At 35.4% G+C, this 27,463-nt stretch overlaps 1 protein-coding gene across 3 annotated transcripts in view; it reads right to left on the bottom strand.

The window, feature by feature from the left end:
• The window catches only part of FANCM (FA complementation group M), a 56,548-nt gene that overhangs the window by 15,264 nt on the left and 13,821 nt on the right, over positions 1-27,463 (bottom strand). For 2 of the 3 annotated variants that reach the window (XM_060096273.1, XM_060096275.1), the window contains exons 6-15: positions 25,978-26,110; positions 25,226-25,351; positions 24,626-24,712; positions 21,872-22,056; positions 15,640-15,846; positions 13,591-13,804; positions 9,858-10,015; positions 8,378-8,533; positions 4,554-6,468; positions 67-164 (exon numbers count right to left, since the gene is read on the bottom strand). In XM_060096273.1, coding sequence (XP_059952256.1) covers positions 67-164; positions 4,554-6,468; positions 8,378-8,533; positions 9,858-10,015; positions 13,591-13,804; positions 15,640-15,846; positions 21,872-22,056; positions 24,626-24,712; positions 25,226-25,351; positions 25,978-26,110 — 3,279 coding nt within the window. The remainder of the gene's footprint in view (positions 1-66; positions 165-4,553; positions 6,469-8,377; positions 8,534-9,857; positions 10,016-13,590; positions 13,805-15,639; positions 15,847-21,871; positions 22,057-24,625; positions 24,713-25,225; positions 25,352-25,977; positions 26,111-27,463) is intronic. The other variant, XM_060096274.1, reaches the window with a different exon arrangement.

Consider the following 27,463-nt stretch of genomic DNA (forward strand, 5'->3'; position numbering starts at 1 on the left):
AAAAAAAAAATAAGAGTAACAAAAAACTTTATGTGATCATGTTATTGTGATTATTGAATGACTCACCTCAGGGGACTCCAAAACATTTCCTTTTGTCTTTTTACTTTTTCTTCGGAAAATCTCATCATCTTCACTTTCACTGCTTGTTAACTGTTTATCTATAACTTATTAAAAAATAATGAATCTGGTCAACAGATTTAAGTTTATCCAACCACAACTATCTATTTTATTGGTGGGTCCAATAAGAACTGTTTCTGGCAATCTCAACATTTATTCACTCTCAAACAAGATAGTTTTTTAGAAATTTGGCCCAAAAATCAGCATGGGAAAAAACAGAGAAATAAAAACAATGCCAGTGAAGAAATTAAGACATGATAACTCTTGGTAATAAACATATATTTAACTCAGGTTCAGTTTTACAAATTAACTGAAAAAAGTCCAGAAGAGTGCAAAATACAGTTTTATTAGTCTTATTGGTTCTAGAATTCATCTCTAAAATCTACTATAGTCTTTCTGCCCTTTGTGTCTTATTCTCTTTCTAGTTGAAGGCTACAAAACAATATATGAAAAGATTTTTTAATGTATGTATGTACATATGTGTACATATACATATGTGTTTGTAAGTGTAAAATAAAAATTGGTAGTCACCCAAATGTTGTAATTGGAACAAGACATTCGCAGGTAGAAAGAATGTTAAAAAAAAAACACTCATGAGAAATCAAATCCTTCAAGTTTTCAGGTACTTAAAGAAAGTTCTATTTCCGTACTTTCATAAAATTTTGACAGAAGACACCTCTTATGTGTTTTTATGAAACCCTCTATAAAAGCCCTGTGGTTGTTTTAAGATATGTTCATAAATCCTCTGATATGCCTGCCTTTCAAGAGTTGGATCATAATTCTTCTACCCTTGAGGGTGGGCCACACTTGGTCACTTGCTTCTAACAGAAGAATATAATGGAAGTGAAGGTGTGTTACTTCAGAGTCTAGGTCATAAGAGGTCTCATCCTTGCTCTCTTTCTGGCCTCATTCACTCTGGAGGAAGCCAAATGCTATATATTAAGAATAGAGGAAGTAACCCAATGGAGAGGCAAACATGGCAAGAAACTGAGGCCTCCTAACCAATGGCAATGTGATCCTCTAAGCTTATTCAAGCCTTCAGATAACTGTAGCCCTGGCCAACGTCTTGACTGCAACCTCATAAAATATCCGTAGTCAGAACTCTCAGCTAAAGAGTCCAAAGAAACGGTGAAATAATATATGCTGTCCAAAGGAATGGTGAAATAATATATGTTGTTTTAAGTCATTAAGTTGTGGAGGAAATCTGTTATGCAGCAAGAGATAAATAACACAGATTTTGGTACCTAGAAATAGGGAATTACCATACCAAAACCCGAAACTGTGGACATAAATTTAGAACTAGAGAGTGGGCAGAAGCTGAAAGGATTTTTTTTTTTTTTTTTTTTGCGGTATGCGGGCCTCTCACTGTTGTGGCCTCTCCCGTTGCGGAGCACAGGCTCCGGACGTGCAGGCTCAGCAGCCATGGCTCACGGGCCCAGCCGCTCCGCGGCATGTGGGATCTTCCCGGACCGGGGCACGAACCCGCGTCCCCTGCATTGGCAGGCGGACTCTCAACCACTGCGCCACCAGGGAAACCCTGAAAGGATTTTTGAGGAAAGTTTTAGTGAAAGCTTGAAGAGCCTCAAAGGAATTGTTTGTAGGAAGATTAATGGCCATTTAGGAGGCCATTGGTGAGGGCTTAGAAAGAAATAAGAAAAACCTTATTAGAAATTATAGGAAAGAGGATCCTTAATGTAGCGCCAGAAAGTTTAGCAACATTGTGGTAACACAGAAAGTAGCAAATGTACCTAATGGGACTTCCCTGGCAGTCCAGTGGTTAAGACTTTGCCTTCCAATGCAGGGGGTTCGGGTTCGATCCCTGGTCTGGGAGCTAAGATCCCACATGCCTCGTGGCCAAAAAAAAAAAAACCCAAAAAATGAAAATATACCTAATGAAAGAGATGATCTAAGTAAGGAGATTTCCAGACAAAATGTTTAAGGTATTACCTATGCTTCTTCCTATTTAAGTAAAATGTGAAAGGAGAGAGAGGAACTAAAGAAAGTACTATTAAACAGGAAACAGTTGAGACTTGCTGGTTTTGAAGATTAACAGCTTCTCCAGCTGGCAAACAATATTAAATTAAGAAATGTTCCAGGCAAAGATCTAATCTAGAAGACTGCTAAGAAGCTATTGTGCAAATGGTGCTGAAGGTGTAACTATAAATGCTTTAAGACCTCAGAAAGATCAAAGGTGGTACCTTAGAGTACCATTCAATCAGATAAAAGGCCCTCTAAACATTTGAAAGATGTCTCTTACTTTTCCTCTCAAACAACAGGCCTTCTAAGAAGATTAAGGAACTATCTCTAGACATCTTTGGCTTTGGAGAAGCCAAAGGTAGAGAAGGACTTGCCTCCAAAAGATTTGTGGGCACAGCTAGTGTCTAATGGAATGAACCTCAAATAAGATTCACAAGAGATCCACAAAGATTTATGAGAATTATATGCGAAGAAACACAGCCAGCTACAACTAAAAGGGGCAGAGACAGTACAAAATGAAAAGAGGCCTTTGGATCCCCAAATTTTCACTAAAAGGAAGCAGGCTGAGAAAACGCCACAGGTGCTACCTGTTACGAAATTGAACCGAGCATCCAGAGGACAAAGCCAAGAACCATGGAGAATTATTAGCAGACTTTGAGTACTAATCAAGAAACTTCCAATCTCAGCTCTGCTAGATTTTAGAATTGCTATGGACCAGAGATTCCTGTGTGCCTCCCATCACCCTCCCCCACTTTCAAATAAGCCATCTTGGAAGCAGATTCTACATGCCCAGTCAAGTCTTCAGATGACTGCAACCCCAAGTGAAATCTTGACTATAACCCTAAGAGAAAGCCAGAACGACCCAGTTAAGCAACTCTCAAATTCCTGAACTACAGAAACTGTGAGATGTTATTTTAAGCCACTAATTTAAGGGGAGTAATTTTTTACACAGCAATAAAAAACTAATACAAACTCACAGAGTAAATTTCTCCTCACACTCTATACTAATAAAACATCTACCCAGACAGATAAACTTGAATAAATCCTTTTTGTAGATGATCACTATATAATCCAACTCATTTTCCTTTTTTCATTATCTTCTATGGAAGCCACAGTTAAATGCAGGGCTCAGCTACAATAAGCAAATCACTCCAGGAGGTTTTCCTTTTAACTGCTTTAGTGGTGTTTTAATCAACTATTATTGTATACATATATAACATGGCAAATTATCCTAAGTCTTCTATTTCAGTTAAGTGGAATAATAAATACTAAGTAAATATTCCCTAATAAATTGTTCCTTAATGTATATGTATTCAGAATTATATTGCCCATGGCTAGTAGTTAAGCACAATGCTAGAAAAAAAGTTTTAATGCAAATATGACACAAAGAAAAATTATCTCACCCATTAACACAGACTTAATATAAAGATGTTAAAGCAAATATTAAAGGATCACAGGCAACATACTTAGTAAAAATACACATGTCAGAGTACCTCCAGAACTATGCAGAATAGTCAGTTTTTAAAAATCAACTGTATTTCCAGAACTTATTTTAAATAAGTTTTTATCTTAAATAAAACATTCATTAATCATGCCCTTGATGCTAATGAGAACAGATAAGAAAAAGATTTACAAAGGAAATTCTCATTTTACCCTACAACTATTCTTTTTCCTCAGCCATAAAGAATAAAATTCATAAATGGCCTGCTATAATAATCTATATACAAACTAGAGTTGGGTTCTATAACAGGATCTTAAGGATACTTAAATCATTTTAATACTAAACATCTATTTTCTGGGTTTTCTGTAGAATTAGATCACAGAAATCCAAAGATTCCTATAGATCTGCTATGGTCTTATCTCAATCTTCCAAATACAGTCTTATTTCTAAATTTTGCTATATAAATCCTCTATACTATCCCACCAAAATCTTACACTTTCCTTCTTTCCCTTTGTTTTCATCATTTTATAACATCCAAATTCCCTTCTGGTTATTTTCAGCATATCCAAATCATGAATATTCCTGAGGACCCAAAATGGAAACCTACCTTTAAAGTCAACATTTCCAATCTAATCCAGTTCAAAATGTTTTCATTTTCTGAACCTCCTAGATGTCTGCCATCTTATTATTCACTTGGTAGTTATTTCCATGTTTTACTGGTATCTTTTCAAATGTACATGTCACACAGTTGTTTGTGTTTTACAATAAAGGGCTAGAGCCAAATCTTACACTTCTACATTTCAGTGTCTAGCATAATACCTTTCCTATGGCATACATGCCATAAGTATATGCAGATAAAATAAATACTGGATCAGTAAGCATCAACTTAAATATATAATACATCGATTACCTAATTCAATACACCATATACTGAGAAACTACATTTTGAAAAATTATAGAATATGATCCAAAGTAATCATTCTAGAAAGATTTGTATTTTATAAAGATGGAATCTTACCTTTAGCAGAACGGCAGGATTGATGCAGATTGATTTGTTCCCTGCTTTTAGCCTTTTCTATAGAAAGTCCCGAATCATCAAAAGTTGAATTCAATGTTTCTTTGAAACTTTGTAGATTTATTTTTCCCTTATTGGAATCTGACTTCCTAGCCATTTCTATTCTCTTCTTAGAAAATGAGTTCGGCGTGTTTGACTGAGAAAGTGGTGTACTCATAACTTTCTCTCCTACTGGCAATGAAAACTGAGAATAACCAGGAGACATAAATTCTTTATTTTTTGTTGCATTCATTGGAAAACATGCAAAAGTTGGACTCCGCTTATCTTCACTTGATGGGTTAGTAATGGTTACACTCGTAGAACTATCAACAGGGTCTCTTGATATTACTGCTTGATTTGAAACATAATTCGCATCATTTATCTCCTTAATGTCTAAACACCCTCCAGATAGATCATCTAAAATTTTATTCTTATTTGTATCTGATGCATGTTCTAGTATTTCATCATCAGTATCTGGACTACAAAATCCTAAATCAAAGGTAACAGAAAATAAATCCTTAGAGCAGTCAAAACCATATTCATCATTCTTCAGTTTTTCCTCATGTACACCTCTCATATCTTCATGAGATTTCCAACTATTCGTATCACCGATAATTTGATCTTGGAGTTCAGAATTATTGCCTAACAAAAGTTCATCAGAAATTAAGAACTGAGAGCCCAGTGCCATTTCACTTAGAGCAGTTTTGTCTGACACACATAAAGATTTGCATTCACTGTTCAAGGGAGGAAGGTTCACATCATTACACTCTGTACTAACATCCTCAAATAATAGCAAACTCTCATCCTGATCAGTATGCAATATTGGGAGGCCACTGTTATCAACATCATGATTCTTTTCTTCAACAAAATACTTTGGAGGGCCAGTGTTTATTTGAATATGATGGTTGGATACTAAATGTTCATTTTTAATATCTTTATGTACTTTATCATAACAGAAGCTTGGTTCAGCAGAAATCTTATCATTCATTGTACCATAAAGGCAACTTTTTTCAGAAGGATGAGTAATAAATTTAAGTGAACTCAATTCTAAATTCTGTTGAGAATTTATAGTTGAATGTGACATCAAACAGGTGGATTTATCATTTTGTAAACACTCTGTGTAGGGTAGAAAAAGCAAGTTCTCAAGTGCAGAACCCTTAGAAATTTCATATTCCACATTTGAGAGTGCACTAAGAGGTGGAGGAGAATGAGATAAAAATCTCTCTACATTAGTTAGCACCTCTTTTGTTAATGAATGACAATTATAAAATTTGTCATCTGTTCTAGCTATATAAAGCTCATCCTCAAATGGAAAAAATAAGCTAGATGAAAGAGATTTCTCATCATTGAAACTGTTATAACCAGAATCTAAAAAATTTCCAGTAAATGAACTAGTAGATTTATTTGTAAACTGACAATTTGCTAATAATCCACATGACCGATTACCTACATTTTCACTGATAGCACATGTGGCAGCAACTTCATCTGCATCTGATACCCTTTTATCATTTAGTAGGTCTACCTGAAAAATATTTTCAGCAGTAGAACTGCCATCAGTACCTAAAGGCCCCATAACAACCTCCTTATGTTCTTTTTCAGGTTGATCTTTTTTCTGTTCTTCGGAAGCTTTTTTTTTTAGAGAAGCAATTTCAGTTGGTTTGATACAAATTTGTTTAAAGATTTCAGCACATTCTTCATCAGATTCCATCATTGAGAGTGATTTGCCTTGATTTATATTCTTCGTAAATGAAGATTTCTTGTTACTAGTAAAGGTGCCATTGGCAAAAGGATTATATTCATTCCTGGGAGCACTAGATGTTGAGCTAACATCTTCCGTTTGTAAATAAGATTTAATTTCCAATTCATAGCTGCATTCTCCCTATAAAGAAGGAAAATGAAAAAGTCACAGGAAAACAAGACAAAAAAAAAAAAACAATTCTAAGGATGAGTTTTACTCTGCTAAAATATTTTCTAAACAATATTACATTATTCAAATGATTTTTTATACCTTAAAAACTTATTCCAAGTCAAACAAAATAGAAATGACACTACTGTGAAATTATCATAAATTATCTTTCATCAGTTAATATTTTTGTATTCCCAGTACCCAGTACATGAGAGACTATTTGTAGAAAGTACAAATTAATACATAGAATATGATTATAAACACTGTTTTCTCACTTCTGACATTTAATTGAACAATTATTCTAATTTTCTAAGGATATTTAAGAAATTTATATAAATGAAAAACACGCATATCTATGTTAAATTTACTCTCTTGATGAAGGTAAACTAAGAACAGCTTTTGAAACATCTGAAATAATGGTACCTGTATGTCTTCTAGGCTGTAAGCTAGAATATACTGTTTTTAACAAATTTCCCAAGAACACTTCTAGTGAATTTCCAAGTCTTACTTATCTCTAAATCTAAAACTACAGTCCCCACCATCCCTGACTCATCCTTCCCTCTTGCCCAAGAATGCCACTTTAGTCAGGATTCTTCTACTATTCAGAGACTTAAGCAATTAATTCTCCACTTTTTGAATAATAAATACAGTAAATATTAATGTGAAAATGTCTGTCTCCCTGCTAGGATATATGCTCCCTATAGAATATTTTATCTGACTTCTTCACCAATGTAGCCACAGGGCCTAGAACAAACCATGCCATGTAGAAGGCACTAAGTAAATGTGTTACTTTGACGCATAGGCTTTGCTGGGATCCAAAAATAATTACTTTATTTACATGTATTCATGAACAACAGCTAATAAAAATAGCCGCTACAATCTATTGAGTAATTACTATGTGCCAGTTTCTATTCTAATTGTTTTATGTGTATTAAGCCACTTAATCCTCACAACAATCTTATGAAGAAAGTATTATCATTATCCCCATTTTACAGATAAAACTGAGGCACAAAGAGGTTAAGTAACTTACAGATGCACAATTAGTAAGAGGTAAAGTTGGGCTTCTAACCCAGGCATTTTGGATTTCACACTCTTAATACGTTCATCATTCTGACTCTCTCAAGGAAGAATAATCAGGAAACTGCTCAAGAAATCACTAAATCTCTAAACTACCACCAGGATAAAAGAGACATACCAAATGACCTATATGATAGAGAACATTTATGCAGATCCCAATCTAACAATAATCCTAAATTAGCTTTACAAACAGTTTATATAAATCATTAAATGGGAATTCCCTGGAGGTCTATTTGTTAGGACTTGATGCTTTCACTTCTGGGGCCCAGGTTCAATCCCTGGTCAGGGAATTAAGATCCTACAAGCCATGCAGCATGGCCAAAAAAAAAATTTTAAATAAAAGAAAATTTTTAAAAATCATTAAATAGGGCCTCCCTGGTGGCGCAAGTGGTTGAGAGTCCGCCTGCCGATGCAGGGGGCATGGGTTCGTGCCCCAGTCCGGGAGGATCCCACATGCCGCGGAGCGGCTGGACCTGTGAGCCATGGCCGCTGGGCTTGCGCGTCCGGAGCCTGTGCTCTGCAATGGGGGAGGCCATGGCGGTGAGAGGCCCGTGTACGCAAAAAAAAAAAAAAAAAAAATTCACAGATGACATTTTTCTAACTAGGTCTACTTCTCCTAAGACAGAAAACTAGTTCCTAACTGAGATCACAAGAAGCTATATAGAAAAACAAAAATAGTCTAGCTATGATTATTTATAATAAATACTTGTTTCTTATAATAAAGACTTCAAATTAAGAAGAATAAAGATTAAGTATTCTAGTTTCACTGGCATACCGGCAAGAGAAAGTTACAGTAGAACCCTACCTCTTCATGTCTCATTCCTTCTATCATTTGCATAATGTTTATGAAATGGTGACATCGATCTGAATGGTCAACTTGATATGTAGGTAAAGGATGATCCTGCCACAGTCTCCATTCAGAGAGAGAGAGTTGATGAATTCCAGTGGTTGGTTCTTGAGTCTTGATTAATGATAATTTAACATAATAAAAACACACATACTCAGATTTCACATACTGATTAAAAAATACTTAATATACAGATAGCCTACCATAAATAATTTTAATTCATTTAGGTATTTTCAACTAAAATCTCAGGAGAAAAAAGAAAATAATTTTATAAAGTACAAAGATGCCCTTTTAAATACATTTTAAAAATAACTGTTACATGTACTGCTTTTAAAATTAGAAAGAAAACAATAAATGTCATTAAAAATGAAATACAGGGCTTCCCTGGTGGCGCAGTTGTCGAGAGTCCACCTGCCAATGCAGGGGACACGGGTTCATGCCCCGGTCCGGGAAGATCCCACATGCCGTGGAGCGGCTGGGCCCGTGAGCCATGGCCGCTGAGCCTGCGCGTCCGGAGCCTGTGTGAGAGGCCCGCGTACCGCAAAAAAAAAAAAAAAAAAAAAAAAGAAATACACAAATAAATAAATGTTATATGAGTTACTACTTGGCCATATTCCTGTTTATATAGTCCCATGTTAAGAGCAAATATTTAAGCAAATATTTAAGAAAATGTGTGGCTTCAAAATTACTATTATGCTAGATTTATATTTATATTTATATTTATATTCTATAATCTAATAAAGAGTCATAATCTGTCAGTGATACTGATCCCAGCTCTTCATGCCTACTGTCATTTCTCACTTTCCCTGTTAGTGAATAAAATACAAATTCTCAAGAGCCATATATTTCTAGCCCTATAAGTCTTCCCAAAGGAATCTTCCTTGAGGTTGTTTTTCTAGTTCTCTAGGTTCATATGTAACCTTTGCTCAATTCTCTTGACTTTCATTAAGTTCATCAATAATTTGTTCATAGTAAACAAAATAAACAAGTCTAAGATCCAATTTAAAGTTTTACTGTAATTTCAAAACAAAAATTGAAAACAAGTTTGTACAAAGATGCTCATGACAGCCTAATTTTATATTAGTAATATACTGAAAATAATTCTAAAACATGACAGGGAAAGAGCCAAATTATGGTATATTGCAGAGTAACATAACAATCAGATAAATTACACCTACACAGACATGTTCATATGCAGAAAGTAATAAGAAAAGTCAGAACTTATGTAAATATATTAGTCATGTAGAAATATATATACAATAAGGAATACAAGAAAATTAGTAGTTTTACCAAGTTAGACTTTAATATTCTTTTTTACACTGCTTACATTCTTAATTTTTACATAAGTTGACATTCTGATCATGAACATTCATTCTCTTTACTTCCAAAGCTATTTCACAGTCGCTATAAAGAGCATCTGAAAACATGTTCAACTTACTGGTCTGTTCTCCTCATTTTGTAAAGATAGAAACTGAACTTGAGGCAATGTTATTTCCTTAATTTCATCAGTGTCTCTTAATCTATATCGTCTGTTCCATAATTTAAATTCTTCTTCTGATAAGAACCAATCATTCTTTGAATTACTCTGCCTCATTCCTATAAGTTTAAAAAATAATTGAAAAGAGGTTTAAAAAAATCTACCAGGCAAACACAAAATATATGACATCAACTCAAATGCTCTACCTGTTTATGTCTACTCATCTCTGCTAAACCACTGATTCTATACCTTAAATTAGTGTTCTTCATACGAACACTCTGGTTATCACTTCCTGCTTCTACATATCTCCTAAACTTCTCTTACCTCTTTGAAAGTACTAGTGCACCCTTCCATCTAGAGCTAACCTTCGGTAATGACTTCATTAGCAAAACATCACCAGGCAGCTAGGCTCTCAGTCCTGGTTTCTTTTGGACTCTCTCCATTTTGCTGTCTAAGACCTGGCAGGAAACAGATAACTCACAGATGAAAACTAGTATCATGATTCTAGCATAACATTATTGGAAAAGTTATCTGAAACTGGTGTGGGGGCGGGGGAGATGCCAAGACTAAAGTCTTAAATGGTGGGGGGGGCGTTGAAAGGGGATAGGAAAGACCTACTGCTTTAAAAAATGACATAATAATATACTTTTTAAAAAAATGAATAGTAAATTAACCCTTTTTTTATTTCCATAATCTCTATGAAGGAAAACAATCACCAACATGGAAAGGATAAAAAATACAAACCTATAACTCTGGTCCCAGTACAGATGAGGGCAGAAAAAAAAAATCAGAAAGACTACTGAATTAGGAATCAGGAAGCTTCTGTCTTAGCTAGTCCCAAATATTATATAGAAAGCTTTTATAAAATAAGGGGTTTCAACTAGGTGATCTCTCAGGTCCCTTTCAGATCTAGCAATCTGAGGTGCTAAGGCTTTCGAAGTAGAAAGGTATTCCATTCTCCTAGTCACTTTAAATAAACTCAGACCTCTAGGCCCAAATGAATTATATACTAATACATAGAAGATGACATTCATACACACTATCTTGGCAAGATGAATCACTGACACTTGAAAAATCAGAGAAAATGGAAGAAAAAAAGCACAGAAAAATAAACATGAGCTAACATTATCTCAATTTTTAAAAAAGGACAGGTTCTAGACTTTCACCTTCCATCCCTAGTAACATTTTATAAACAATCATTAAACATATGGTTAATTAACATTTATAAAAATAAAATGATCACTAAGAAAAATGTATGCCAACCTAATCAAGTTTTTTAATAAATTCAAGAGGATTCAAAATACATACTATCTTTTCATTTTAACCCAAAATTTAGCAAAGTCTTGTAAAATGACAGGTATATTCCTATTAAGTGGATTTGCATTAGGTTTAATAGGCATATCCAAAAAGCACTGATTAATGGCTCTGAGTTAAGGGAAAGAACATTAGCAAATTTAAGTGAGTGAGTCCAAAGCAGGTGCCTAGGAGGGAAAGAACTTTGAAACTTCATGGTAATGAAAACCAGTAGAACAATCAGTTGAACAAACCTGAGAGGTACTGTCTTCAAATATTTAAAGAACTGCCACCTACGTAAACCAAAGATCAAATCCACTCTTTGCGTCTAGAAGCTGTTGGCAAAGAAAGTCGCCTGCCATTTCAGTAAACAAAGGATGATGGGGCCATCAAGCCATCAGCCACTGCAGCTGCCCCCAAGGGGGTTTCAGCATGGAGAAAAACAGGATACTGGCCCCAGATAGTTAAGATGTATATCAAAGGTATAATTTTAATGAGCCCAAACTCTTGCATCTTCCCATACATAAAAAAGCACTAAAATCATTACTTGAGACGTCTGTTTTTTGTGATTAGCAGTAATCTTTTGATGCTCCACTACTAGGGTTCTTTTTCAGCAAAATTCCTATACATCCTGGCTCCTCCTATATCTCTTTGGAAGAGTCCCTCAGAGCTGTCTGAGAGGCTGCCTTCCCGGGCTACAGTCCTCAGTAATACCCCAAATAAAACATAATTCTCAACTTTTACATTGTGCATTTTTTTTCAGTTGGCAAAGCCAAGACTAAATCAATGAGCAAAAGGTACAAAGCCAGATTTTTTTTTTCAACAGAGGGACTTCTTCTATATGGACTATTCAACAATGGAATGAACCCTCATAAAAGAATACAATTTCCATTAACAAAGATGTTCAAGTTGAGGCTGGATATACATTTAACAAGAATGCTACAGAAAACATCCCTACCTTGGTAAGTAATTGGACCAGATGACCCCCAAGGTTTCTTCCAAACCTTAGAATATAATTACTTGATTTTATGATTCTTTAAAAGCTTACCTTAAAGATTAAGTAAAATTTTTTAAAAAGTTTTTGTTTCTCATTTTTATAGTGCTAATAGTTCCAGATATTTTCTTGATATCACCAAAATCTCTGCAGTTCTTAAGCTAGCACTCTCATTACTATGCTCCCTGTCACCAAACTATTTTTTTCTTACTGATTCAATATCACCAACAACTTAGTCTAACTTCACCACTATCTGGTGTAACAGTAAATTGAAAAAAAAAGGGGGGGGGGATTTCACTGACGGTCCAGTGGTTAAGAATCCGCCTTCCAATGCAGGGGATGCCGGTTCAATCCCTGGTTGGGGAACTAAGATCCCACATGCCGCAGGGCAACTAAGCCTGCACACCGCAACTACTGAGCCCGTGTGCTCTAGAGCCCGCATGCCACAACTAGAGAGAAGCCTGCACGCTGCAACAAAAGATCCCACATGCCACAACTAAGACCCTGTGCAGCCAAATAAATAAATAAATAAATATTTTTTAAAAAGAAAGAAAGAATATTTTTTCCTTTGCAGAGATGGAAATAAACAATTCCCCCTCCCTTTTTTCTGGGAGCAATTCCAGAGATACCTAATGTTCCTAAATCCTTTATTTAACCCTTCGATATTTATGCAAATCGTTGTAAAGGGAAAGCAAGCCTCTAGCTAGCTTTCCAACCAGAAATGATTTTCTTAAGGACCTAGGAGCCATCTCTTTGAAATGTAAACATCAAAGAAGATAGTGTCCCTATCTCCCATACACCTGCAGAGTTTAGCCTTGGCACCTTTCTCTGAGCTGTCCTTATCTGCTTGTCATAGAGACAGAGAAGCTTTATTATTTCTTTGGATAAAAGCAACTAGCTAACACAAATGGCTACCTCAATTACCAGGTGAATTTGGAATGAACCATGAAAGAACATATAGCAAATGGTGCTGTCCTCTTATATGAGGACAAGTTATGGTTAGTCTTAAGAAAATGATGTAAAGGACTGTGACTGCTTGGATGAATAGGGTAGAATTTCTTTCTGTCTTTGTATTATCTCAGTGGATTGTTTACAATGCACATTGTAATTGGCTTAATGCTTATTCAATAATAAAACTATTTTCTTTCTTTTCCACAATTTGTAAAGAGGATTCTCTGGGCTGGTAAGATATTTTTAATTTTCCCAACACTGAGTTTCTTTCATTCTGTACTGCCAATGTCTCCTTCCCTTTGCCACATTAATCATTTCTTATCCTTCTCAAAGTGAACATTGTAACATCCTAGAATGTATGCTGAGTTTCTCATAGAAGAAAAATATCAATACATGACCTGCTAATGAACAACAAGAAGACAAATGCATGTCTCAAATGTGAAAAATTTTATTTACCCTTCCTATAGGAAAAGATAGATGACTTTCTCTGCAAGTTCCGAGAAGGCTTCTCTGGTTCATAGACACCATGCGTGATGAACATCTTATGTAAGTGTGGATTGATTCCATCAGGAACCATTCGTGGACTTCGCTGGTAAAAATGAAGGACCTGCCTATTACCTGCAATAGCTTTATAAATACTTCTTTTGTTACACTGACTTTGATTATAAGTCTGTAAAAACAAATAAACATCAAATCACATTATTTCTATAATAATCACCAAGCCATGACAAGCAGTTATTATATTAGTCTGAGTTTATTCTAAACAGTAAACTCTGATCCACTTAAATACTTGAAGAATGGAATATCTGTTGTCTTAAATTTGAAGCCTATTTAATTAACTCTTGATGAAAATCATTTCAAAATTCATTATTATAAAAGCTTAACTTAGTAACTATATTGTACAAAGGAAATCTGTCTTATTTAGTATCTTGCTATTTTTGATTAAGGCTGATGTTTATATATAAGTGTAAATTGCTTTTTAAAAAAATACTATTCTCGGGCTTTCCTGGTGGCGCAGTGGTTGAGAATCTGCCTGCCAATGCAGGGGACATGGGTCCGAGCCCTGGTCTGGGAAGATCCCACATGCCGCGGAGCAACTAGGCCCGTGAGCCACAACTACTGAGCCTGCGCATATGGAGCCTGTGCTCCACAACGAGAGGCCGCGACAGTGAGAGGCCCGCGCACTGCGATGAAGAGTGGCCCCCGCTCCCCGCAACTAGAGAAAGCCCTCGCACAGAAACGAAGACCCAACACACCCAAAAATAAATAAATAAATACATTTATATATTAAAAAAATACTATTCTCTTATTTCAGCTTTTACTTCATCTCTCTACGTGTCAATTTTCTTTACTGTATACAACAAGAAAAGCACTAGTACTGCCCTTACAGTGTTGTTGACAAGATTTAAACAAAATAATGCATTTGAAACATTTGCAACACTGTCCAGCACAGAGTAGGTACTCACTAAATGTGGGCCATTATGACTACTTAACAGATAAGAAAACTAACACCTGATATCTAAACTAACAACTAACAACTCACTTAAGGCAACTGACCTTAAGTGAGTTGCCAAGGTAATACAATTAGTTAGAATCCAATTCCACTCAGTGATAATACATAGACTTTTAAAAGCTGCCAGACATTTCATTTATTGAAATCATTTTATAGATAAACTGGATGTTACATAAGAATATGCTATAATCACATGAAAAGTATTGGGGGAAAAAGAAATTCATTTTTCAGGATGATTTTTAAAGGGTTTATAAAACATTTTAAATCATTTTTTAAAACTATCACAATTAATGAAAAAATCTTTAATGTAAAACTATTTACTTAGACACAGAAATAGTCCCACTCAGTTACAAAAGTTAGTTAATACTTTAGTGTACATACACAAAATAATATTATGTATTGATACAACATCGTATTTAGGAAGACCTGTCACCCAAGATTACAACAAAGTATGAATATCATTCAAGTCCCTTATCACTTAGAATAGGCATCAGCAAAGTTTTCCATAAAGGGCCAGAAAGTAAATATTTTAGGCTTTGCAGGCTACCCATTATCCCTGGTGCATATTCTTATTGGTTGGTTGGTTGGTTGATTGATTTAGGCAATTCTTTAAAATATAAAAAAAACCATTCTCAGCTCACTGTAGTTAAAGAACAAAAAACAACTAAACACAAAAAGCAGGCCTTAGAAGCACAGGGAAATAGTAACACAAAGTAATACATATTGATTTTTGTATCTATGTGTCTCTAAATTAATACTGAAGTACAAAAATGCATTTCTTTATATGGATAAAAATATTAAGACTGAATCCAATCAAAAATTCTCCTAATTACAAGAAAAGAACAGGCAGAATCTAATACAAAGGAAAACAGAAATCAATCACAATTACCTACAGATTGTTTGGACTTTGAATGTTAACAGATTGATACTTGTCTTTAGGCTCTGTTTCTCAAATTTCAATTGTCAAATTACGTTTCCACAAGTCTACTTACCCGTTCTTCTCGTCCTTCAGCAAGGATAACAACAATCCTGCCTTGACGTTTGCGGCCAGTTCTACCCATTCGTTGCACAAGACGAATTGGGCTCTTCTGGGCATCAAAACATATTATAAGATCAACTTCTCCTATATCCAAACCTTCTTCACCAACACAAGTAGAAACCAATGTATTGTAACCACCACTACGAAATTGTTTCACTACCTAAAATTAAAATGATTTAAAAATAACTAGATGCAAGTATAAGAGAATTGTAGATCAAAGTACACTTTTTCCATTTGTCCCTGAAATCAGATTCAAAATCAGCACCCAAAGTACTATCGAATAGGAAAAGAAGCAGCAAATGGCAATATAAGCCAAAAGACACTGTGGTAAAATGCAAAGGGCAGTCCCAATTTCTTTGCTTTAATAATGGTTATGATTCCAAAAGGTTTTGCTAACAATTTACACATGAATGAGAAACCACAGATACTATTTTTAGCATCACTAAAAGGGGTGTAGGGCTTCCCTGCTGGCGCGGTGGTTGGGAGTCCGCCTGCCGATGCAGGGGACACGGGTTCGTGCCCCGGTCCGGGAGGATCCCACATGCCGCGGAGCAGCTGGGCCCGTGAGCCATGGTCGCTGGGCCTGCGCGTCCGGAGCCTGTGCTCTGCAGTGGGAGGGGCCACGGCGGTGAGAGGCCCGCGTACCGCAAAAAAAAAAAAGGGGTGTAAAGCAGATAAGTGGCCCAAAGCAATTACTGTTATTTATCCTGTCCTAGACCTAAATTTATTGTTTGTAAATTTAACAATAATAGTAAGTTTAATAATTAAACTATTGTTAAAGTAAGATTGTTTGATTACTTCTAGAATTCATATTTTAAATAGAAACAGAATCATGGACATAGAGAACAGACTGGTGGTTGCCAAGGGGGAGGGGGCTGGGGGAGGGATGGAGTGGGAGGTTGGGGATAGCAGACGTAAGCTTTTATATGTAGAATAGATCAACAACAAGGTCCTACTGTACAGCACAGAGAACTATATTCAGTATCCTAGGATAAATCATAATGGAAAAGAATATATAAAAAAGGAATGCATATATATATATATATATATATATATATATATAACTGAATCACCTTGCTGTACAGCAGCAATTAACACAACATTGTAAATCAACTATACTTGAATAAAAAAATTTTTTAATTAAAAAAATAGAATTCATATTTTACCTTTTATACTGTCATTCCAGTGAAGGGTATCAGAATATGCCACCCCAAAATATGACTGTAGGAGTTTAGAACATGCTGCCCCAACCTATGCTGCTTTGGTATATTGATTATTTTGAGCTATAGGAACTCGAAAAACAGCAAATGCGGGGAGAGGCTTTCTCTGAACTCCCCTTATCTGTCTAAAAGCAGATCCTCCAGAAGGAATTAAATCATCATAAATCCCCTCCCCAGGAGTTTCATCAACCAGGGAAAATTGACTCAACAAGACACTGAAAGTCCACACTACATCCAGACAAACTTTATCACAAACTATCATACCTCCCATCTTTTCTTTTAGGGCTCCATTCATCTTCCCTAAAAACCATTTACTCTCCCCTGTGCACCCCCCTTCTCTTTCCCCATAAGATGATATTTAAATCTGTATTCTAAGCCACTTCAGGGAGTTACTCATTTTTCCCTCAGTATCTCCTATGCATACATGAGGTATACATGTTAATAAGCTTCTGTTTGTTTTTCTCTTGTTAACCTTTTTTTACAGAGGTCTCAGCTAAGAATTCGTAAGGGTAGAGGAAAAATTTTTTTTCTCCCTTTCACCAGGATTTCTCTCTGATCAAGTTAATGAAACTACATTAGCATGACAATGAGTTAATGAAAAAAGTCAACAAATATTTTGAAAAGTTTCCTTAAGCCTTATAAACTTAGTTCTCAACTGCTCTGAGCCTCAGTTTCCTCATTTACATACACACACACACATATATACACACACATCAATGTTGCAGGTTTATGGATGGTGGAATAGTAGTAGTGGTGGTAATTAAATAAGATCATGGTCAATAGATAGATAGAGAATAGAAACAAAAATTAAATGATGATATTCCAGAGGAATCAGTCATACTTTTGACTAATACCTTTATAAATGCCTATTAAAATGTAAGAATGCCTGAACAAAATGGCTAGTATGAAGGACAGTTATCAGACCTCATATCTAAAAAGTAAATTTCAGGAGAAAATATTAGGGGAGTATACACAAAAAGGAAATATGAACTCTATCAAAGCACAGAAATAGCTATGGACCCATGACAAAAGACCATAAAGTCGTTTCAAGATCAAACATTCTACTATTCTATAAGTAATAATAATCATCAGCATTTAAACCTAGGTCTCTCTGACTCTAAAAAGCTATTATATTCATCCTTAAGCTAGTTCTTTTGTTTAAAACAACCACTTTAAAAGTAGGATAATAAATATAAATTTATCATGTTAAATCCTCTTAGAAACCTTTCCAGTAACACTAGTCAAAGAGTTTTCCTTCAATATGGAAAAACAGAATACAGGGAGAACCAGTGGTCATAATTAAAAGTTAAGAATAATTCATTTCCCTTTGTAATCTGTAATGACATTAAGCCAAGGAAAGACTGACCTAACATTACCTGTATGTAACTTAAAGTAGATGTCCTGATCAAAAAAAAAAAAAGCCCACAGAGCTAGAGTTGTAAAAAAAATAATTCTTTAATATAAATAATTAATAGATTAATAAAGGATGTCAAAGAACTTTCTTTTTAGTAGCAGGTACAAGCTAAATTGTTATTTATTTGCCTAGGATTGATATCAATTTCCCTAGAGTTTGAAAAATAAATATGAACCAGAAGTTGTTTAATTAATCAAAGAAAGGAATAAGTGATTAAGTAATTTCCACCAGGACTTCTTATAATCTACTGATCCTAACATTTTTTTTTTGTTTTTTGTTTTTTTTTCTTTTTGCGGTATGCGGGCCTCTCACTGTTGTGGCCTCTCCCGTTGCGGAGCACAGGCTCCGGATGCGCAGGCCCAGCAGCCATGGCTCACGGGCCCAGCCGCTCCGCGGCATATGGGATCCTCCCAGACCGGGGCACGAACCCGTATCCCCTGCATCGGCAGGCGGACTCTTAACCACTGTGCCACCAGGGAGGCCCCTAACATTTTTTTTGCTGTTTACACTACACTCTAGCTTACAACCCACTCCCTTGCTTCTCTCTCCTCCATATTCCTAACTAAACTGCAACACTGATTACATCCCACTTTCCACCGGGTCTGTATTTACACAGTTGAATGTGGCTGAAGGAAAACACCAACCATGCTGACTGGTTACACTTTAAACTCATAATATCTCACCTTGAGTGAGCCCTTAGTGCTATCTGAAAATAATCTTATATTTCCCTAATCCATTCACTCTCCCCATTCTCCTCCTCACTCCTCTCTCATCAAACTTCCAACATTTCCTCCCCATCCTCACTCTCAGTTGGTGAAATGACAAAAACTGAGCAATCAAAAAAGACTTTCCGCAAGGTGTCACTGCCACATCTACATACCCACCTCTACCTGTGCCTGAAGTTTACCTTCCCCTCCTATTGTTTTGGACAAACTATCTGTGTTCTTAACTGAGGTCACCCCCCCCCATAGTTTCTGCTCTATCATCAATTTTTCTTTCTCAACTGGTCATTCCTATCAGCATATAAGCATACTATTATGTATCTCAACATAAAACAAACAAACAAAAAACTACTTCCATCTCTGTGCTCCTTTTAGTAATAATCCTTGAAAGACTTGTATACTTGCTATCTCCAGCTCTTCTCAGTGGTGGCTTGTCCCACCATTCCACTGAAAATGTTCTTTTCAAGGTCATTTGCCTTCTTCTCTTATTCCAATAGTTAATTCCCAGTTATCATCTTATAAGACCCACCAGCAGCATTTATACATTTAATCACTTCCTCCTCCAGGAGATACCACACTCTCCTGGTCTTTCTCCCATTTCACTAGCCACTTATTCTGATTCCCCAGCAGTCAGTCTTTGGACATCTTCTATGTCTTCATTCAATCCAGTCTCATCTACATGATGATGATTCCCAAATATATATTTCCATAAACCCATGAAGTCAAGACATATATTCAGTTGTTTACTTAACATCGCTACTTGATGTTTAAAACAGTGTAACTCAAAGTACAATCTGTGAAGTATTTATTACTGGTGCCAGTACTGGTTCACAAACAGTTTACTACCAGCTGACAAGACTACAAAAACTAAGAGTAAGAGTTTAGAAACTTGACAGAGTATTCCCCATCTGTTGACTCTAAAAGAAAAGTTTAGACATGAACTTTGTTTTTCATTAAGCTTATTTTTCTAGTAATTCATTTTTGTTGTAATGTTCAAAGGTATCTGTCTGTGATGTATTGAATGGAAATAAACTGGTCCTCCATCAGTTTTGACAGTTTGAAAACCACTAATCTCATAGGCATGCCAAAGTTAATTTGTCCAAAACCAAGCTAATATTCTCTACAAAACCTGCCTTTCCTGCAGTCTTATCCACCTTAGTTAATAGCCACTCTTTTCAGTTGCTCAGGCCAAAAACCTTGGAGTCAGCCTTCACGCTCCTTTAAGTCATATCCCACTCTAATTTGTCAATAAGTCCTGTCAACTTGACCTTCAAAATATATCCAGAATCCAATCATTTCTCACAACCTGCTACCACCCTAGTCCAAGCCACCATCATCTTTAGCTTGAATTATTATAATAAGTCTTCCAATTGGTCTTCCTATTTCCACCCTTAGCCCCTATAGTTTATCCTTAAGACAGCAGCCAGTGTGATTCTTTTAAAATATCAATCAGCACATGACCCTCCTCTGCTCCAAATTCTCCAAGGTCTTCTTCTCACCCTATTCAGAGTAAAAGCCAAAATCATTAAAATGGAAATGTAAGGTCCTAAAGAATCTGGCCCCCAACTTCCTCTGTGACTTCATCACTTGCTTCTAGATAAATGAATAATTCAATTACAACTATTTGCTTGAAAGCTTATTTCAGAATAAAATTGCTGTTATGAAAGCAATTATGTATAGGAGTAATAAAAAGGATTGTTACCCTGGCCTACATAAAAATATTATTGATAAAAGTGAGTAAAAGACAAAGTGAATAAAACCTATAAGGTTTCTTATGGTACCTGACAAACCCAGGAAATATGACTCTGGGTAATAATGAAGCTGGCCAGAGACCAGGTTGGGGACTATGGGTATTTCAAAATGCTTGACTTCCTAGGTAGAAATTCACTTCATTTTTCACACAGATATTACTAATCACTAACGTGATTATTAACATTAGTAATAATCATCCACTAGATGCCTGAACCCTTTAGAGTACTTATTAGACTTGAGATAGGAAAAGTGTTACATTCAGACTCAGGAAAACCTCCTAGACTCCCTCCACCAGATCCAGTTTGCTTAAACAGACTCTTCTGAGTACAGTGGGGACTGGTATAAGAAGTATTTAATAATAGGAGTCCTCATCTATTAATGTTGACAGAATCAAGAAAGGATCTTTCAAAATGAATTAGACATTAAAGACATACCTAACTGTCAGAGGCTACTCAAGTGTAGACCTATAGCTAACCTGAAAAAACCTGTATACAGTTTATAAAAATCTATAGTCTAAAATATCCCCCAAAACATCATAGCACTCAAAAATTTATGACCAATATTCAGAGCATACAGCTACCTTAAATACCACCATGGTTTCCTCTGACCATATTTTTAAGTTAAGATTTTTAGATAACAGAAAAAAGTGTAAGCTTATTTGTTTGGAATAAATAACTAAAGTGACTTAAGATAAATAAATAGTAAACATTTCTTGAAGGCTCTACAGTACAATTTCACTTAATGCTTACAATAGCTCTACAGGGTATGTTTACAGATAAGGAAAACTGAGGCACAGGAAGTAAAGAAACTTATAAGTGGAAGAACCAGGATTCCAACCTACATAATATGAATCCAGAGCCTTTCTGCTTAACCATTATACTTTTAAAAAAACATTTCAAAATCCCCAAAAAAACCACTTTTTTTGGTCTTTCAAAATATGCCTAGTTTTATTTATACATTTACTACAAAATTATCTTTAAGATGTAGCCAACTGACCAGTGAGTTAAAACAAAAAAAGACATAAGTGCAAAGCTAATCAATTTTATTTTTATATTCATCATCTCCAAAAATAATTACCTCCAGTTGCTCCTTCTGGGTAAAACCCTTCATGCTTTTTCCTGAGGCATGGCCGACAAAGGTCATTACTCTAATAATTGGCTGATGCTGTAAAAGCATTTCTGCAATTTCTTGAACACTATCTCGAAATGAAGAGAAGATCATAACTCTGGTCTCGTCACATTTCTTGTCAGATGTCTTTTGAGCTATATAACAAAAATACTTTAATTACAACTTTTATAAAAGCATTTAGATGAGAACTAATTCAAAAGACAAACCTGAAACTATATACTAGTGAGTGACAATTCTTTCAAAAAAATAATTTAAGGCATCTTAAACCTTTGCTGGTTTTCCTCCTACCTTTTCTAGTAATCTTAATAAACCTGGCTCCTTATCTCTCATTGGCTGTCATAAAATAAAAACCTAAACCAAATAAAAATTACCTTTTGACCAGTCCTTCAATTCATGCATGACGCCTGTTATTCCCCTTTACCTTCTAAATCAGAAGCACAGGACTGCCTGTTATTCCCCTTTACCTTCTAAATCAGAAGCACAGGACTGCAGAGCTCTCACTGATTTTGTATATCTTCCCTTTCCTTTCTGCTCACTAAAGGCACTGTCTTAATCCAGGCCATCGTATTCTGTCTCTGAATTATTGATATGTTCAAATTCTCCAAGGAAACTGCAGAATATACCCAACAGTCAATCACAAAGCTGTTGCCAATGTCTCTGTGCTTGGGAGGAGTAGAATGCATAAATAAAAACATGATTTTGAGGCTGGACCACTTAGTCTCTGGGTGATGTGTGACCATGGTAGTCATTTAATCTCTTTAAACTTTAGTTTCTTAATATCTAAAATGGATTGAGGTGATGATTAAATGAAACAGTAAATATAAAGTATGTAGACTTGCATATAGCAATTGGTTAATAATTGCAAGTTGTGTGGAGTTTTTTGTTATTTGCTTTCTTTTGTTTTTTAACTTTGCATGGCACTTTGACAATCCTTCTTTCTTAAACATGATTTATATTATGTTAATCATCATGTGTGTGCCAGAGACTACACTAAGCATTTTATATATGAACTGATTTAGTCTTCATAACAACCTTATGAATTAAATGACTCAAAAAGTTAATGTATAATACATAAGGAAAAAGAAGCAGCTGCTGTTGCAGGAAAATTATTCCAGATAAACCTCCTTTGAATCAGCATAGCATCAAGACTCTACATCTGACCAACTGCAGATCAATAGCTACTTTCAGTGCAAAGCCCATCTCCTTCAACAGGCCGCAGCCTGCCTTTCTATCTTCATTCTATTAAAGCTGCTCTACCAAAGTCATCAATAACTCTATATTGCCAAACTCAGGGGATGCTTTTTAGTTCATTTGACCACACCTCTCAGTAGTATTTAACACAATCCACTCCTTTCTACTGAAATAGTCTCTTCCCTCAGCATCTCTGATAATTCACTTGTCTGGTTTCTTTCTCAATCTCCTTTGTGGCATTTTCCCCTCTGAACTCTGAATGTTGGTATTCTGCAGGACTAATTCCCGGCCCTCTGTCCCTAAACTGTATTCCTGGTGATATGATCACATCCATTCTTGAAACTTTTAATATTGCCTTTATGCTGATAACTCTAAAATTTATTTATATATATGTAAATAGATAAAAATATCCCAGACCATTCTTCTGAGACCAGGATTCACTTATCCAATGCCTACACATCTCAACTTCGATGTCTCAAAAGCATCCTAATATGTTTCCTCTTTCTTCTCCATGTTGTTAGTTTTCTCTTTGTTCATATAGTCATCTGCAAACACACACACACACACACACACACACACACACACACACACACACACACATACTCCTACACTTATGATTTTTTTTCTCATACTCTATGTCCAATCCATCAATAAACACTGTTGGCTCCAACTTCAAAATATATCTAGAATCTATAACCACTTCTCAGAACCACCTTGCTGCTTGGTACTACTATCTTGGTATAAGCTATCATCATCTGTTATCATCTTAAGATTATTACAATAGCCTCCTAATTGGCCAACGTCTACGAGAGTGATCTTTTAAAAATATAAGTCAGATAACGTCACTCTGCTGCTCCGAATGCCTCTGTAATAGTTTCACAAATCACAAGCATGCACAGAATAAAATCCAAAGTCCTGACATGGCCTACAAACCCTACGTGACCTGGCCCCTGGCTATCTCTCCAACCTCTGCCTACACCACTCATTCTCATTACACTGCTCCAGCCAAATTGGTTTGTTTACTGATCCTTAATCTTACCAAGCACCCTACTGCCTCAGGGCCTTTGAATCTGCTATTCTCTCTGCCAGGAATGATCCTCCTACAGAAATCCACAAGGCTTGCTCCCTTACTTCCATCAGGTAACAGCTCAAACATCACCCTACAAAGAGGTCTGCTCTAAAACCCTATATAAAATAGCCTCCTTCATGACTCTCTATCTTCTCACCTAGCTTACTATTCCCTACCATTATATTATACATTGTTTTACTATCTGCTTCCCTTATACTGCCCCAGGCTGACTTTTCTTTTTCACATAATACCCTATTCTTAACATTTCCACCATTCCCCTGGTGCCTACGCTCCCAAAATTTCTCAGAGCTTTTTTATGTTCATTATCCAGAATAATTAAAAGCTCATTTTCTCCATAAGAAATGTTAGCACAAACTAATGAGTCAGAGTTTTAGCTTTTTCAATAACTTTGCCTTGCCTTGAGTCTATTAAATACGACCTACCATTCCATGACTTGAAATGTTGAACTACAATTTCTTCTAATTTCTTTAATTTTGGATGACTATAGCAGAACTTTTTATCTTCATCTCCTGTAGAAAAACAAAACACAAAAAATTCTTCTGTATTTTTCCATATTCGATTACATTAATGTATTTTAATTACCCTTTTCAAAATGGATTCGTTAAAACTTATTTCTTTTTATTTAAACAGTAAGTAGCACCTGGGTAGCACACAAACCTTACTGTAAAATAAACTGAATTTCTATGAAAATTTCATTCTGAGAAGGACTCCAAATGAGAATCAGCAGCAAAGAGAAGGGCAAAATTCACATTTAGTTAAGCTATGAATCAGTTTTTGGTAGTTCTAAGAATTTTCACTACCAGTAACAACTACTACTAACTTCTATTATATATTTAAAGTTTATGAACTGCTTGAATATATATTTATCCTAAGTTGAAGAATAAGATCTTTTAGCATTTAACAGGTCTATTGCTACAGAAATATAAGTAGATATAAATAGACATGTGGATCAATGGAGCATAATTTTAAAATTAACCTTGATAAAAGGGAAACAAAATAAAATTTTAAAAGAAAAACCAGACCTTTTTTGATAGCAGAAATGCCACTTGCTGAAGTACTACGTGTATGTGCAAACATGCACTCTAGATGATTATAGAGTTTCATGAAGTCCTCATTTCGGCTAAGTTCTTTTCTTGCCCGAGTCATTCCTTCAGAAATTAAGAAAATATTTTTCCAATAAATTTAATAGCAAAACTAATCAAATATATCATTTATTTAAAAGCAATTAAACTATAGCAATGAATGCAAGTTTTTCAAATTTAAAAATAAAAACCAGCAACTTTTTCTAGTTCCACATTTACATATGTATTAATGAATGGCTTCTTTTCTTCCAGCAATTTATCAAAAGCAAAGAAACATGGGCTGGCACCTTGATCTTGGACTTCCCAGCCTCCAGAACTGTGAGAAATACATGTCCATAGTTTAAGAAAAAAAAGAAGAAGAAAAAGAAAGGAAGGAAGGAAGCAAGGAAGGAAGAAAAAAGAAAGAAAGAATTTGTTACATAACTATTTCATTGCTTTTTATTTTATTTATTTATTTATTAAGCTGTGCTGGGTCTTAGTTGCAGCATGCGGGATCTACTTCCCTGACCAGGGATCAAACCCGGGCCCCCTGCACTGGGGAGGACCACCAAGGAAGTCCACTGGACCACCAAGGACGTCCCCTTCACTGCTTTTTAAAATAAAGCACTTTAAGTAATCCAAATGGCTCAATACATATCGTTAACCAAAATAATACATGTCAGCACTTTAAAAAATAATTTCATATAATTTACCTTTAGTTCCATCCATAATTCCACAAAGGAAGAAATATAATGATCTCATTCCCATTTGCTGCAATAATTCATAACCATGATATAAACTAATACAAATAGCAAACTCTCCCTCGATTATGCCTTGTTGCAGTCCCTAGAAAAAACAAGCATGTATCAAATTTACCCAGAGAAAGAAATGAAGATACATGTTTCACGCAGAACTTATTGGTTCTACTGAATGTCCTAAGATGTTGCTATGGAAAGGTGTCAATGTACTTTCCATATACAATCTGCCCCTTTATTTAATTCAACATGAAACTTACATTTTAAAGAGAATAAATGAACAGGGGAATATTTATCATATGCTGTTTTTCTTTGCAGGTAAATTATTAGCAGTATATAGATTTATTTGGTCTTTCAAAACAATTTAATAAGCACCTACTATTTGCCAAGCACTGAGCTAGACATTTGGGATACAAGGGAAAATAAAACAGATATGGGCCTATCCTCATAAATGTTTCTGACATCAGGACAAATATTTAATCAAACTGCTTAACACTAACATTTAACACCAAGTATACATGCCACAGTAACATCTGACAGGGAGCACCAGACACTGTTATATGCACACTACTTATACAAACTTATTTAATCTTAACACCTAGAAGGTAGGTACTATTGTTATGCCCATTTTACATATGTGGAAGCTCACATAGGTGATAAGTAGCAGAGCCAGTACTTGAACCTAGGAAATTTGGCCCAGTGTGCTTGTGCTTTTAACCACTACTCTCAAGGAAAAGTAAAGTACATATTCCTTTTATAGGAGCATACAGTCGGTATATCTATACAATAAAATACCTTTAAAAGACCATTGAGAATATATTTTAATTATTTTCCTTTATTAGAGATGAAGACTATTATTTAATACCCTACATTTTTAGTAGCATTTAATATCAGTTACACTCATTTTAAATGTTTCCAGGATACTGATAAATGCCTTAAAATGGCACCCTAATTACCTAAAAGGGTAAAACAACGTCTCTGTAAAACATAAACTCTCATCAGTGAGATCAAGTTCAACAGGTTTAGATTTATGATTTAAAATTTTAATGAACTTTTAACTCCTAGCAGAAACTTTAAACATTTTATTGGAGTCTAGTATAATACACTGCAATTTCACAGAAAATTCCCTTTGTGGTTTCCCAGATACTATAGAATAAAGTCCATATTTCTAGTATAACATTTAAAGCTACTCCCAGGTGGTCACAACCTAGATCATATCTGACTCCCTCAATCCTTTACCTCAGGCAAATTGGTTTTCTCACTGTCTCCTTTATACCTTCATTCAATTGCCTCTGTTCTTTTACACATGCATTCCCTCTCAGTTCCAAGAATGACTCAGTGCCTTTTCATGCTTGTGAGCATCTCTTTTGACTCTGGACCTAACTTGATAGATATGTTCCTATCCACCTATTTTTTTCCTATAAAGATTAAAAATACAAAGCTT

Source organism: Mesoplodon densirostris, chromosome 4 (genome assembly GCF_025265405.1).
Source record: "Mesoplodon densirostris isolate mMesDen1 chromosome 4, mMesDen1 primary haplotype, whole genome shotgun sequence".
NCBI lineage: Eukaryota > Metazoa > Chordata > Mammalia > Artiodactyla > Ziphiidae > Mesoplodon > Mesoplodon densirostris.